The sequence below is a fragment of the Lissotriton vulgaris genome, chromosome 6 (assembly GCF_964263255.1).
Source record: "Lissotriton vulgaris chromosome 6, aLisVul1.2, whole genome shotgun sequence".
Taxonomy (NCBI): domain Eukaryota; kingdom Metazoa; phylum Chordata; class Amphibia; order Caudata; family Salamandridae; genus Lissotriton; species Lissotriton vulgaris.
Genome location: NC_141694.1, coordinates 1,110,099,324 through 1,110,115,722, shown reverse-complemented (window position 1 = coordinate 1,110,115,722; position 16,399 = coordinate 1,110,099,324). Strand labels below are relative to the sequence as shown.

The following is a 16,399-nucleotide window of genomic DNA, read 5'->3' as shown; positions in this document are numbered from 1 at the left end:
TGCTTTGCATGTCATCAGCAGGATCATACATTGCCACTTCATTTTTTGAAAAGTGCATTTTCTGCTATAGGAAAGATGAATAGCCTGTGTGTGACTCTGTCACATCCTCTGTGTTATCGCAATGTCTTACATTACAGTGACCGTCTACCATCATTTTTTATATAAAACGAATACAATACAGGTGCTTGAGGATTTTTTGTTTTTCATTCTTACCCATCCACTTTTGTTCATGTTTTCTTTATATTTTTTAACTTAACTGCCAACCCTTTTCACTTTTTCCAGCCTCATGGTTAACTTATCCTATCCCTTATCATTATTGCCTCTACATTTTAATCAATTTACCCCTGTTTCTCTCAGTCTTTTGTGTCTCCTGCCTTGTTTCTCATTCATTCCTTTTCATAGGTGGATTTTCATTCACCTCTCTCTAAACTCTAATTCCTCTCGTGCGTCATTTCTTAATCGGAACTGTTGCATCCATGTGCCCGTGTATGGACCATTGTATAATCTTTGCTGTCTCCCATCCTCTTTCCATCTAACTTGTTTTCTCCTATCGTGTATCCTTGCATATTGTCTCTTGACTACCCTTTATTCACATCCTCTGCATTCCTGTCCTCAATCTGTTTGTCCATATTCCCATTTTCTCATTGCCGCCTGGCCTTCTAGCCTTTCTTCACAATTTTACCCAGTCATTTTTATATCATCTTCTAACTTGATCATGCTTTTCTTCCTCTGAGTGTCATCATCTTTCCTCACAAATCAACACCTTACAAAATGTTCTTGTGTTTTGATGCCCATTTCTCCCAGTCACTCTGTGTAAGCCATTACTGCCACTGCCCATTCTTGTCCTGTATGCCAGATTGTTTCGTAGTATTCCACTGTCCCACAATTTTTGTTGTTCACATTCCCCATAATCTATTTTTCCTCCCCCTTCGTATACCACCTCAAACCTACATGATCTTTGCCTATCTTTGGTGGGTAGAGCCAGTATTCTTTGTTAGCCAATCGGACTACTAACTTTTCCACAGCAAAAAACAACAATTTTGACGTTTTGCGGCCAGGACATATTAAAAGTAAATGTCCTACTTAATAATTTACAGCTCCCTGCCTTAGGGTTCCATTGGCCCTCTTTAGGGGAGACTTACATATATTGTTACGGGAAGTGGGGGCTTTGCCATTGGTTTAAATGACAAAGTCGAACTAGCAGTTTAAAAACTGCTCTTCCAGGCTGCAGTGGCAAGTGGGCAGCCATTTTGTACTTTGTCACACATAGGGTGACACTCCCAGTGCTGCAGCCCTCGGGGGACACTCTTACTTACATGCCCTGTGCAACCTTGGGACCATATAGTAGGGACTTATAAGTAAATCAGTTTATGGCAGTTGAGGGTAACCAAAACAACATACATTTTGTAAAGTATGAGGTTTGATTTGCAGTCCTCAGTGCACTCTCAGAATCGAAAAACCAGCAGCATCATTCCAAAGCTTTTGGGGTGATCATGCAATAAGAGGCATTTTGCCTCTTATGGTAGAGTTGCATGCCTCCCATAGCATGTTGGGGGGCTTAACAGAGCCCTGCTTGGTCTGGAAGTAGGCTTCAATGTCAGTGGCAAGGACGTCCTCACATTGAGGTTCCAAATGGGTTTCGAATGGTGGGTGGCGAGCCAAATTGGAGCAAGACTGGGGAGTGGTCTTATATGCCCAGAGGGTGAATAGTGGCTGCACATACCTGAAGGGCACCAGTCGTTGTGAGCAGAACGAGGTTGATGCAGGATTGGCATTTGTGTGCTGCGGATGTATGTCTATACGCTTTGACTCCAGGGTGCCAAAGTCCTCCAGATGTCTGTAGCCCCAAACCATCCATCCATCCTGAAGTTGAAGTTGAAGTTCTGAAGTTATAATTCTGTCTCCTGACATAAAACACAAATCTTTTTCTGTGAATCAAGATCAGACATTTACACCACGTATGGCACCTTTTGAACAAATAAATGGTTGTGGGTGGTTTATTCTTTTACCAGAACTCTAGCTCCTTTCTTTACATTGTAATTTATTTCATTGTATTGTAATTGTATAAAGAATGCCCGTCAGCCAGATGGACAATACTGAGTTTTCTTCATTTTTAATGTATTGAAAAACATTTTACTTGCACTAAACACAGTTGCTTGTTACCACCACCCTTTCTCAATTTTGAAATGTGATTGACCATCTTAGAAAGGGATCTGTTTTCATCAAATAGCCAGTAATCAAAAGAATGTTCACTTTCTAATAATATTATTTTTTTTAAAGAAAACTGTTTAATACTTTGTTTAACAAAAGAGGATAAAAATACCCCTCTTTCGTACACAACGAATAGTAGAATGGTAGGGGACATTAGGAAAATATTAATTTAAGGTCTTTAGAATCAGGTATTGCATACACATTCTTTTTATGCATATGCTTAGTTCAACTGTTAATGAAAAGGTGACTTCAAAGAAATATTACCATAAAAAATGTAATGATATGTTTACTATTTTCCCCTTGAAATGGTACTGTGAATAGGAGGGTATTGCAACAGCCTGGTTTGAAAACCTGTTGTTTGCAGCCTGATGGCTTTCTGTGTTTTAAGCACTCTGCTGATGTCCATTTGTGAAAGGTCGTTCCAATGTCCACTGTCGCCATTAATATGTATGAATGTCTTTTGTAGGGTGCAGACAATGTCTACGATCATGATGTTTCGATTGCAGCTGAGACATACTTACCAGTGGATGACACCATGATTCCGACAGGTGGGTAGCCATATTTGTTGCATTCTCTGCTTGATGTGCATTGAAAGGTTTGCAGGGATATGTCAATCATTCAGTTTGAGTGTGAGCTGAAGCATTCTGGTACAAGTGTGCAAACTGGGTGTGAACACAGCCCAATTCAAGGAGAACAGGGGTATGGGAGGAACTAGACATGCCTTTTTAGGGTGGTGGTGGGGTGAGGGTTGTTGTCTGTTTCTGTGGTGGTGTAGAGAATCTCCCTGCTAGTGTTCTCCCTTGTTGACCATCCCTTTGGTGTTTGATTCCACTGGTAGATGGGGTAATCGCTGGCACAATAGTGGCTGTCCCTGGCGTAATGATAGTAGTCCCTTGCATAGTTATTCTTCTTTGCCAAGTAGGAGAACACCTGGCCTAGTTGAGACCTCTCCAACCATAGTGATATTCACCCGAGCATAATGATGACTACTTCTGACACAACGCTATTCATTATTGACATATTATTGTGGACATCTTTGATATTATAGTACCCGGTGCCACTATATTTTTGGACATCCTTGGACCAAATATTGGCTACCTTCTGCCATGATGATGTCCATTCTTGGCATATTGTGGGCATTCTTTATGTAATCCAACCACGACTGACAGCTTGGTGGCCATCCGTGACATAATGATGGCCATTCTTGACATATTGTGGGCGTCTTTGGTATTGTGATATGCAACCATAGCATAATGGTGGTTTTGGAGTTATGATGGGAATCTATAGCAGCATTGGGCATCCTGAGTAATTCCCGGCATATGTATAAATACAATCAACAAGAGAGAAAGGGTCAAAAAGCCACTCCTGTACCCCTTAACAGTAATATATATCAATCAACATAAGAGTGACAGCATAACTAGAGAAAAAAAGGAAAAGGAAAAAGACCAAGGAGGTTCAAGGCGTAATATAATTACTACCACCAGAACAGATTCCCAATTAGTATGGCGGTAAGCTACACGTGCTCAGTGTAAAGTAACAGGACCCTCAGGCCCCAACTAAAAGTTGGTAGCCAGTTGTCTTCATTGGGTCCTAGTAGTAGAAAAGAGATCAGAGTTAGTGATGAAGGTGAATTAAAAGGAGCGTGGACTACTCCTCAAACTGAAACATTCTTTTTAATGAGAGGGTAGTTCTAACTCCGTTAAAACCAGTGAAAAAAATGCGGACTAATAAGTGGTTGTGTTAGTTTGAACCATAAAGTCCTATTAATAAAGAGAAATGGTCAACATGTTTCTGCTAATACGCCAAAAATTAGCTTAGCATTCATCAGGACCGAAGAAAGAATTCTCACTCCATGGTTGGTGCACACTAAGGCAACCAAACCTATGGTGTGGGAAGGAAAATTATTACAACCTTATCTGTAAAAGTTCATGCAGGTATTTTCTCCTGTGGCCTCTCCGAATTGTGAGAGACTGGAAAATCTGAAATGTAGAAATGTATAGTTTATAAACCCTCATTATGGGTGTTTAAACACATTGTATTTAAAAACACGTCGAGACACGTGTTCATGCTGTAGCTTCCTCCGACTTTTAGGCACGTTCAGAGAAGCCCATCGAGCAACCTCGCAATAAACAGTTTCATCTTCTGTGATTGCAAAACATTTCATTCGCAAATTAGTGAACGCTATAAACTTTAGCAATATTCATGGCATAATATTCACGCCCCACTCTTGTCTGCCTTAAAGTACCGCGTATTAAAATTCTAAACGCGTTGTTTGGCAGCCGAGTACATCATAATATAGAAAGTGCTCGTTAAGGATTAGCTAAAAAAACAGTTAAAAACACCTTTGAAACAACGGAAGAATCAGTATGTCAAATCTCACTCAGAGAAAAAACACTCACAAATAATTAATGGTGATTGTGGCAGGGGGATTTCTTCACGCCCAGTCTGTCTAAGGATAAACAGAAAGAAAAAACAAAAAGAAACAAGCATTTACAATGCAATGGTCTCGGCATTATGAAAGGTAGAGCTATTGGCATTGCTCATGACATTTTTTTTCATTTTTAAAAAAACATAAATAAATGGTATTGTCATTTACAATGGCATTAGAGAGTACTAGAGAGTATTCGCGGACATAGAGCCGTGCACACAGACAGAGCCACTCACACAGACACACAGACAGAGCCACTCACACAGACACACAGACAGAGCCACTCACACAGACACACACACAGACAGAGCCACTCACACAGACACACAGACAGAGCCACTCACACAGACACACAGACAGGGCCACTCACACAGACAGAGCCACTCACACACACAGAGCCACTCACACACACAGAGCCACTCACACACACAGACAGAGCCACTCACACACACAGACAGAGCCACTCACACACACAGACCGAGCCACTCACACACACAGACAGAGCCACTCACACACACAGACAGAGCCACTCACACACACAGACAGAGCCACTCACACACACAGACAGAGCCACAGACAGGGCCACTCACACAGACAGACAGAGCCACTCACACACACAGACAGAGCCACTCACACACACAGACAGAGCCACTCACACACACAGACAGAGCCACTCACACACACAGACAGAGCCACTCACACACACAGACAGAGCCACTCACACACACAGACAGAGCCACAGACAGGGCCACTCGCACAGACAGAGCCAAAAAAAAAAAAAAAAAAAAAAAGGAGTACGCAGTGAAACAAGCAAAATAAAAATAATTTTAACAAAGTTTGTTCTCTGCGTACCAAGAACAGGCATAAATGAACAAGTAGGGGTGGACAGGCCACCTTCTCTTTCTTGCGTCCAGGCCCCTTGCTGCTCTGTAGCGCCTCTGCTTTGGCCATATCGTGTATCTGCTTAGGTTCTGTACCCTGTGATGAAACTCACCATCCCATCAGGAGTGTCCCCAGCCTGCTGTGGGACCACAACTTCTATCATTTTTTGGGAATTTTCACCAAAGGTTTCTGTAGTTAGAACCAAAACTAGGCCATGCGGATGTGGTTCCCAAAAAGCAGGCTCTGGGACCCTTTGCACTAACTACAAAACATCTACAGTTATGTCTCTGCGATGTAGATAGCATTGTGCAAGGGGATGGTGTGTGGGCTGCGCACTTCATGACTGCACGTTTAGGTGGATTAATATTTTCTGCTCACTTTTATTGCATGTATGCTTATTGGGGCAGGAGTTTATACAGTTACTTTCACATGAATAGACAGAACTTTCTCCTAGTTTCGCTGCAAATGCACCATGTAAGGACACAGGACTTTAGGTTCAAATCAGTTTTACAATCACTACCTCAAACATCGGAATCGAAATTGGCTGTGCGATATTTCCTTGCTAGGACTCTGAAACAGTATTAAATGCTAGAATCTCACTGCACAAGGGTACATCATTATGTGTATGCTGTTGGCTGCGAGTGCAAAATTTAAGGAGCAGGACTTCACAAACAAAGTACCCCACTGCTTGTGCTCATAGTGTAAAGCAGACAAACGAATGTAATCCAAATTACGTGCACCACTCAGCAGTCTTTCATTAAGACGTGGTAAATCTCTCTGTGCATAAAAATGCGCAAAGCATTAAATGTCAGCAAACGCCGAACGGCGTACATAACAAATAATCCAACAGCCCAGAGGAATTCTCCAGCACCCAACCCAGCCACACACACACGCCCAAGTATTTACTCACCGCTCTTGGGTTTAGTTTCCCCCGCGAGCCCGGTCGAGCCGGCCCTGGGCTGGGCTTTGCTGATGGTGCTGCGGTCCATGTCGGCTGCGCCGGCTGGGCTCAGCGGCATGGACGGGGGTGCCGGAGGGGGGAGCGGAACACGGGAGGTGCTGGAGGACACCGAGGCTCATGGCGTTTGGGCACTGCGGGAGGGACCACACCTCAACATCATGGAGACATCCTCAGGGGCTGCCGAAGCCAAACAATAGACAAACATGCTGCCTTCCGTGAAGCCGGCCAGGAACAGAGCAGTCATCGGCGCGCGGCGGAGACGCTGGTGCCGTGAGCGCTACCAAATCCGTGCGTGGATGGAGGCGAGCTGGGAGTGAGAGTGCAGGGAAGTGGGAGGTTACAGGGCAGATTGCGCGCAGGACAAGAAGCACCGAGAGGGAGCCTGCCGGAGCATGGAGCTACGGACTGGGAGGACGGGTGAGAGCGAAAGGGAGTAGGGAGGTGGGAGTCTGCAGGGGTTGAGAGGGAGGCTGCAAGGTGACTGAAGAGGCGACCTCACAGGGGACGGGTTGGGGAAAAATGGCCGACTCAAGCTTTGGATATTTTTCGGACTTGGGGGCGTGGTTTTGCTGTTCTGAGTGACGGATGACGTCACTGTCTAAAGAACAGCAAAAATGACGCCCCCAAATCCGAAAAAGACGGGGCTTGTTTGGAATGACTCACTTCTCTTCCAATGGCTGGCCTCTGTTTAGGAAGCCAGCCAATCGAAGCGAACGGAGCTGAGAGGCGGGTCTAAACTGCCCTACTACACAGCATAAGATCTCTTTACATCCGGTTTTGCCTTCGGCAAAACCGGATATACCTCGACCTAAAAAGGGCATTTCTTCCTATTAACGATTAAGGGTGTGTATTTAAGAGAATGTTAATCTGCTTTCGGTAAATGACCCTATAAATCCTTCGGTCAACCTACTTGTCTCTGGGCGACTGCCCGCCGTTAGACCTAAGGTGTCCACATCCGCAGCAACAAACGGGCCGTATCAGACGTGGTTCTTAAGTTAGAAACGTGATCTATGTGGCTCGTGGTCACGTGACTGATGCCTTCACTTTGAAGTCTTAAAGGGGCCTCTTTGTTTATTTACGTATTCGATGGTGTTATGAATACAGGATTTTCATATTCGGGAGTAACGTCATTCTATGTGGATTATAACAACCGAAATCGGCCGTAAAACCGATGCAGAGTGATATTTAATTATCAACCGAACCCACTTCGGATAATTAACAGTGACTGTTCCTAGCAGACCTATGGTATCGCAAAGATATTAAAGCTACGAATATGTTAGGACACAGTAACATAAGGGCGTGTAGGAAACGTAATTGTTTTCTTTTAGGACAATTGAGATCAGTAATTCAGGGCTTTGTAGTAAATACTATTAGAGGCAAAAGGACAGATTTACACTAGTAGGGACTGTTTTTTCTCCAGTGTGGAAAATATTTATAGAGTAGGGATGGAAGCAAAAGGAAGAACCTGATCATCTCCGCATCACTGACCCCCAAGGTATGTCATCGTTGAGGCCATGTGTGTGTGTGGAAAGGCGATATATCCACCTTTGTTCCTTCTCAAAAATGCTGCCTTCATTAATAGGATTCAGTTGTTCTATTATTACCCATCTGAGATCATTGTGACAGTGGCAACATTCTAGGAAGTGGGCAGTTAATTTTGTTGTGCTCCTGCCACATCTCGCATTGCTTCGGTGCTCCCCAATGCGCGTTTTTATCTTTCTAGTGGTCATTCCCACGTATCTGAGACAGCAGGGGCAGGTAATTAAGTAGATGACATTACTTGAATTGCAATTAGTGTGTCCTCTAAGATGCCATTCTTTTCCCTCTTCTAGGTTTAGAACTTTAGTTGTTGTCGTAAGGTGGCAGACGCTGCATCCCCCACAAGGAAAATGGCCCATTACGGGGGGTAGGCCCCATGCATTCAGTACAGTTTGATCATGTGTAGTCTGGTCAGTTCTGGGGCGAGTATGCACGAGAGAGTCACGTAAACTTCTTTCTCGTTTATACGAAAACAGCGGTTTTTGCCATTTCCGTCCATTGCTTGTCAGGATATGCCAATGCTTACCAATGCAACGGCTCACAGCATTGGAAATATTGCTGTAAGTCGTTACACAAGTTAGTGGGATTTCAGTTTCAGTCTCTTTGTTATGATCTTCCAATAAATCCTCCCTGTTATTGTTTCTCGCTCTCTTTCGGCTTTTTTGCAATATTTTCTTTGGATAGCCTCTCAATAGCAGTTTGGTAGTCAGATCTTCTGCTTGAGTATTAAAGTCACTCAGATTGCTACAATTTCTACGAACTCGTAGATATTGGCCAAAGGGTAAATTTTCCCGTAACGGGCGCGGGTGAAAACTAGAGAAGTGAAGGAGGTTATTTTTGCTTGTAGGTTTGTAGTTGGAATTAGGGTCATATTGATGAGTGAATCTGAGGTGGGGATCACAAGTGTTCACCCCATCAAAAAAAGGCTAGAAGACTGTCCTCGGGTCCTTTCCAGATTAAAAGCACATCATCAATGTACCTCTGCCACAGGATAACATTGAGAGCGTAAGGATTGGTAGTGGCCAGGATGTGTGTCTTCTCAAAGTTGTAAACATACAACCCTGCAATACTAGGGGCAAAGGTACTGCCCATCGAAGTACCTTTCTTCTGCAGATAGATGGTGTCCTTGTATTGAAAAAAATTGGGTTTTAGGGCTAATGTAGCGCAATCGATGACAAAAGTCTTGGAGGTGGTATATGTCCAAGTGGTCTGCTCAAGGACATCCGCCAGTACCTTCATTCCACTGGTAGATGGGGTAATCGCTGGCACAATAGTGGCTGTCCCTGGCGTAATGATAGTAGTCCCTTGCATAGTTATCCTTCTTTGCCAAGTGGGAGAACACCTGGCCTAGTTGAGACCTCTCCAACCATAGTGATATTCACCCGAGAATAATGATGACCACTTCTGACACAACGCTATTAATTATTGGCATATTATTGTGGACATCTTTGATATTATAGTACACTGTGCCACTATATTTTTGGACATCCTTGGACCAAATATTGGCTACCTACTGCCATGATGGTGTCCATTCTTGGCATATTGTGGGCATTCTTTATGTAATCCAACCACGACTGACAGCTTGGTGGCCATCCGTGACATAATGATGGCCATTCTTGACATATTGTGGGCATTCTTTATGTAATCCAACCACGACTGACCGCTTGGTGGCCATCTGTGACATAATGATGGCCATTCTTGACATATTGTGGGCGTCTTTGGTATTGTGATATGCAACCATAGCATAATGGTGGTTTTGGAGTTATGATGGGAATCTATAGCAGCGTTGGGCATCCTGAGTATTCCCGGCATATGATCATATTGCATAGGCCAGTGAGGCAGACTATGTCAGTGTGATGGAGTTGTACACGTTAGTACCAATATAAATGACAAGCTACTGTTTGGGAACCAAACATTTATTTACTAACAATAAAAACTGGTATTTTGAGCAAATGTGTTATTTCTTTTCAGAAAATTACATTTTTGAGGGTTATCTTTGGCAAAAATGGAAAGCATGTATTTTAAACCAAAGGATTTGTTTAAGAAACTGTTAATCTAAAGTGTGGAGATAAGATGACAGCATTTCTCAAAAATATTTCAAGACCATCATTACATAGCTTATGATAGCTCTTCCTAATGCAGAGGAGTGATCACTACTGATAACCCTGTATGGGGTGGCCACTAATGTAATCTTGTCTGATGTGCTTGGAAAAGGTTGGAGAGCCCTAGGCTAGTGGGAAGTTGGGAGCAGCAGAAAGTGCTGTGGAAATATGCACATCTGAGTAATTAGAAAGAGGAGGCGATGTTGGAAGGAGATGGGCTCACCAGAATGCAGAGGCGAGTTCCCGACAACAGGGGCAGTAGAGGGTAGTGCAGAATAGCCAGGCTCAAACGAAGGCCTTCGATTGATATGTAGAGTGATGGAAGTGGGCAGGATCCTCCTCAGTAAAAGTTTGACCACCTGTGCTTAATAATGTTCTACAAATTAAGCACAGTTCGGCACCCCAAACTTGAGGATTGAAGGCTGATTTTCTGATCATTTTCACCAGGTCCACCCGAGCGGACAGGTGGGGAAGACGAGAGATATGAGAGTGTTTCAGCTATATAAACAGTGGCATAACAATAGCCATGGTGGTTTGGGGCCCGAGCTCCAAGGAGCCCACTCTGGCACTCTCCATGGGCGGCGGGCCCCTGGCCTGAGAGCTAACTGGGTCTGGAGCGTGGGGGGGGGGGAGACCTCCATGTACTTTCCAGGGGGCTCCCTCAAGTTTCATTATGCCACTGCGTATACAGAGGTCGCTTTTACTACATTTGTAGAGAATCACAATGTAGATTTTACGGTTGTATGACAGAACCATGCATGGCTAAACCGCGTGATCAGAACAACAAATGTGTCTTAACCACACAAGTCTTTCTAATGACTTGCCGTAGGGAAAGTGCTAGACTTTGGAACAGTATAATTTATTATTCCAACTCCAGTCTGCGCAACAGTAGGGATAGCTTTGGGCTCTTTACAATCCTTTTGATTGGCTGACTTGTATCCTTTCACTGCTCACATTGCTAGAACGACTTTTTTCTTTTTATTCAGCACTCAATGAGAGTACATGTTTTCTAGCTCACTCCCTTCTGTTCTTCTTCACCTCTAAAATAACCCCATCCCAGCCTATATTGTTCCCCACGCCTCCCAGTGTACCTGTAAAAGCAGGGATATTTGTTGCTAGGTATGGCTGTAGAGCATACTTTAAGCATGTTATTTGCTTTAGCTCCTGCTTTTGATTTATTGCATGATGACCCAAGCTTTGACACACAAAACATTCATGGCGCTGGGGTAAGGCCATCTGCTGCACCCACTCAGGTGGTAGCTGAGGCCAAAAGTGTACTTAGTATGACACCTCAATGAGTTCAGTAAACCTGCGCACTGGGGTACTGATGAGGAGCAAATGGTTTGATCCAATGGAAAGTAAATTAGGATTTGGCAAGCATTTCCCTTTAACTTGTGACACTTCCTTATTATTTTTTAATTATTGTCAATTTCCTGAGTCAAAAGTATTTGAATGCCATTTATAAAGATTGAAATCATTGTACAGTTTTGAGATACCATAAGATGTTTGCTTTTCATCCAGAATGTTGTAATGATTTTTCTTTTACTTTTTTAGGTCTCGCCTGAGCCAGCGCATGTGCTGATCTGGTGAGATATTTAGTGAGTGGGCTTTAAAAAGCTGACCACAGCTTTTTGTGTGGCATAGAGCGTGCGGTTACGCGCACAGTTATGAGCAGAGGCGCCATCTGGCCTTCCTCTCGCTCTCCCAAGCGTGTGCGCCTCGCTCCGCCTCTCTGTCTTGCTCACGCTTCAACGCCCCCCCCCCTCCCCCACCAAAGAGTGCGTCTCGCTTCTTTTCTCCTTGAGCCTTCCTTAACCCAGCGCCTCCCAATCCCACCGCTCTCCTCTTTTCTTCACACATAGCCAGCTGTGATCTTTCTTTTCTTGCCTTTTTCACGCTGCCGCTGATTTTGATGAAGTTTTTATTGATTTTGTTCAGAAGTAATTAAAGAGATAATTCTTTCTCAATTACCTTCCCTTTCAATTTCCCGAGGCTGTCGGCTTGGCGATGGTGTGCTGCTCTGTCTCTCTCACGCTCTTAATTCAAAGCACAGCATCACATGCTTACTTGAGAAGCCCTCCAAGTTGTGATTCCGTCTTCCTGTCCACTGAATACAGCTCATGTGTGAGTCTTTGTTGAAGCGCTCTTCAAGCACAACTTCATATGCTTACTTGTGAAGCCCTCCTTGTCGTGATGCCGTCTTCCTGTCCACTGTATACAGCTCATGTGTGAGTCCTTGTTTCTCTAGCCATAAAGTAGTAATACTTCAGTTTTCCGCTGATGTAAATGTTACCTCTTGAAGCAATAAATATAAATCCCCAACTTCCCCGAGTTTCTCTGAGTTTCTCGAAAGACTCCCTCAAACAGGCACCCACTGTGTCCATCATCTAGCATTCCCTGTTAAACGCAGCATCCGATACACAGTACAGTGGCTCTATTTTAGGAAAAGAATGCGTGTTCACAACAGCACTCTCCTCAGATACACAATATTCAGTGCTTAGTTTGTAAAAAAAAAAAAAAGTGCCAGGGCTAACGTTTTGCTCAGAAGCCCAGCTCCCACCTTGTTCCTCTTTACTACACCACAGACACCCTCTGCCTCTTAATATCAGTTAGTTTTTTTGAATCTCTGCTTTCTTCGTCACTGTTTGTTCTTCCATCTCTTCCTTCATCCGTTTTATCCTTTTCTTTTTTACTTTGATTCGAAATCTTTGAGGGAAAATAAGTGCCGGACCTGGTCCCCAAAAATTTGTGAAGGTGCCCCCCTTGCAATCCCTGGCTCAAATTTGCACTGCGCACAACGAACTGTTGAACATACATCTCACACAACCCAACTGTGCCTTTGATTGGCTTTTACAGAATTTAACATCACTCAATTACCACTGACTGTCTTGCAGGCTTTCTTTCACTTCTGCCTTACTCTAGAAAGTGTAAACACAAAAAACGTTCACTCACAACTCAAAGGTGACACTTTCCCCTACCTCAGGTACATGCATTCATGTTCACTTTACTGATAGCCAATTATTGACTCACTGAAGTCAGACTCCAGTCTGCAATGGAAACCATGAGAACCATCTGAGAAATCACATCCGGGGTACAGAAAGTGCTACAAAACCATACCAATGACAATCTGTGCGCTGTTCCAAGGTGAATATTGTAACAGGCGCGTATCAAGAGAGAGAGAGAGGACTAGAAAGCTAGTCCGAGTCCCCGTAGTTTATATGTGTTATCAAAAGAGACTAGCTTAAATATGACCAATATTGTTAGGACTCTGATTAGGTTTGTCATGGGCACCTCGTTGGTGAGTTCATGAAGCCCTCACCCACCAACCTGGTTGGTGGCATGCTTCGTCATCGGGCCCACCCAGTGACACCTAATGTGTCCCGGGTGTGCTGCGACGCCTGATTACAGCGGAGCTGGTATTTTACTGAGAGTGCAGTGTGAGGTGTAAAGTGAAGTGTGAGTTAAAACGGCTTGGCGAGGGTCCCAGTACCCGAGGGTAAATTAAATTTTAATAACTGGGCCCCCGTCAGCGGTTAAAATAAGGCTTGGGGATGTTTAAGGGAGGCGGGTTACTACCTCCTACATCCATCAGTTGGTCGACATGTTTCAGCCAGTGCCTTAAACTAAATCTGGCTTTCCTCAGGACCTTTTTAAAATAGAGTGTAGTGCAGGATAAAAAGGAGTGTAATCCAGGCTATGTGTTACACTCACTAAGGTGTTTCTCTAAGTGTGAGAGGGGATTCCCTTCTCATATATGCGCTTAGATTTTACAGCCAATGCTTCCAGGAGTGAAGCGGTAAGGGGTTGACCAGCTTTTCTGGTCAGAGCCTGCCTTGTACCTGTTGCACCGTCCTCGTACTCCGGTATATATTGTAACAGAACATGATATTCAAGAGCGATGCAGCACAGAGACCATGAAGCGGATAATTTGAGGTTTTATTGCTAAAAATATGAAAAAATAGCCCTCAAGGAGCTGAACATCTAGCTGGTATGCATAAACATGACGCCACTCTTGCCGACAGACATCCTCCATACGCCGTGTTGGCATGCATAAGATAAAGCGTGCTATGGGAGTGAAATCTGGGGATCTGAATCCTTAGATGCCCTTGAGGTCACCGAAAATAACTTTTTAAAGCAAGTTTTAAGGCTCCCTAGGGGTACGGCAAACTTCTCTGTTCACGAGGAACTTGGTATGCCCTATCTAAGTGACAGGATAGCTGTAAATCCCTTGCTGTGCTGGCTAAACAGCTGGCTAAATACAGATATACCCCTCACCAGAAACATCTTGCAAGAGGCACTAGAGTGGGAAGGGAGGTATAAGATCCCGTGGATAAAATACGTTAGAAGATGTCTCCTTGAACTAGGTCGGCCGGACCTTTTTCTAGCCCCCGAGAAAATAACTAAAACTGATGTAACTTACGTAAAGAACACCTTTATGGCATCCAGGTACTTGGCAAGGGAGGAGAGAGAGTATAAGAAAAACAGTGTGAGATTGAATGCTCTCACAAAAACGAGTCTACACATGGGACCCTATCTAGCTTGGCCTCTGTCGGGATATGAACGCTTTTTGTTGACAAGGTTCCGATTCGATATGTTCCATCTATTGTTAGCTGTACCAAGTGGGGCACATAGAGTGTTGCCAGCTTGCGGCTGTGACAATAAGTCTCCGCAAGATCTGGCACACTTTTTATTTTTCTGCTCGTATTACACAGTTCCTCGTAACCTGTTTTTAAAACCTCTACTAAAACAGCTGTATTTTGCACAATTCAGACCAGCACTTTATTACCTTCAATGCTAAACAGCGAATGTTCCATGTTTGTATGTAGCTTTTTAAAACTAGCACTTAAATATAGAAAAAGTATGGAAGGTTAATAAATTTTGCTACCGATAGGAATATCTTTTAAAATCAAAATTGTATTTTTATCTCTTTTAATTATAATCTTGTAACTTCGCTTGTGTTCGTGTTCATGTGGTAACAAACATTCTTCTTATAATTTTACTGCGTGTCAAATGTCTATGAAATGTACTTTTATGATTGTTATATGTAAACAATCGAATAAAGATATTTTACTTACTTACTTAAGGGTAGCTATATTACAAATATCTTACACACAACACAAGACACCCATTTCATGCTAGTATGTGGCCCAAAACATGGCACAAGTCCTAAACAAGCATTTGCATAGCCAATAGGTCTTGCCTTTGGGACATTATAAGTGTTTAGCCATGGAACAGTTGATATTGCACCAAGGATATTGTGCTGCATAATTAAATACTTATAAGGTCCCAAAGGCGAGACCTATTGGCTATGCCAATGCTTGTTTAAACATTACTTTACAGACAATATTTAGCAAAGCCAACCGGTTAGAACTCATAACGGTGAGACCTACTGGCTTTGCCAATGGTTGTTCATCTTGCAGAAGCGTAATGGCTACTGTTGACAAACAGCTGATCCATAGGGAGCTTCTGACTCACAAGTAATGCTCCCGAAGGGTCACTTTCATTATAAATGTAGGCATCAAAAGTGAGAAAGCAGTTCTTCTCGCACTATGATTGATCAACCATGACCTAATTATAATGGAATCTGACTACGAAATCTATATCCCCTGTAAATTAGATTACGTGTTACTAAAACTGCAGGCCTTTAGTGTGTTTGTAAACACTCGTTCTTGTTTTTTGAGGGATTTACGAGTGCTGGTTGGCATCAAGACTTTGCTTAAACCATACCGCTAGGAAAAGTAGAACTCTGACGAGAAAGGGATTCTAACATTTTCTTTACTGCGAATCTTTGTGATGTCAGCTTTTAAATGGTTTATGGAAATGTGTGTGCTGTAAGCTTCTACTTCAGAGGAAATCATTGTAACCAGCCCAACATTTTTCCGGTAAAAAATTTTGATCCAGCTAAGTTTGTACCCAGAGACCTTGGCGTAGTTGTCAATGGTGTCAGTCAGTGCTTTTATGGATCTCTCTGGGTCTTCCGTGACTATTAGTACGTCGTCTGCGTACGGCGCTCGCTTGAAAGTCTCTCCCCCTATTGGTATCCCTACAATGTCCACATTAGTTCTGATCATCGTGAGGAGCGGTTCTATGGCTAGCAGGAATAGGGCTGGTGACAGGGGGCATCCTTGTCTAGTTCCCCTTCCCAAGTTGAGTACGTTTGATGTGCCTCCGTTGATCACCACCCTTGCTTTGGGGTTCTCATATAAGGCCATCACCATCTTCCTATAGTTTGGACCTAGCCTGAATTTCCCCATACACTGATCCAAGAAGGGCCAT

General features: G+C 43.5%; 1 protein-coding gene across 2 annotated transcripts in view; it reads left to right on the top strand.

The window, feature by feature from the left end:
- GALM (galactose mutarotase) overlaps positions 1-16,399 on the top strand; it is a 198,878-nt gene that overhangs the window by 69,144 nt on the left and 113,335 nt on the right. For both annotated transcript variants that reach the window (XM_086927186.1, XM_086927187.1), the window contains exon 4: positions 2,678-2,759. In XM_086927186.1, the coding sequence (XP_086783312.1) occupies positions 2,678-2,759 (82 nt within the window). The remainder of the gene's footprint in view (positions 1-2,677; positions 2,760-16,399) is intronic.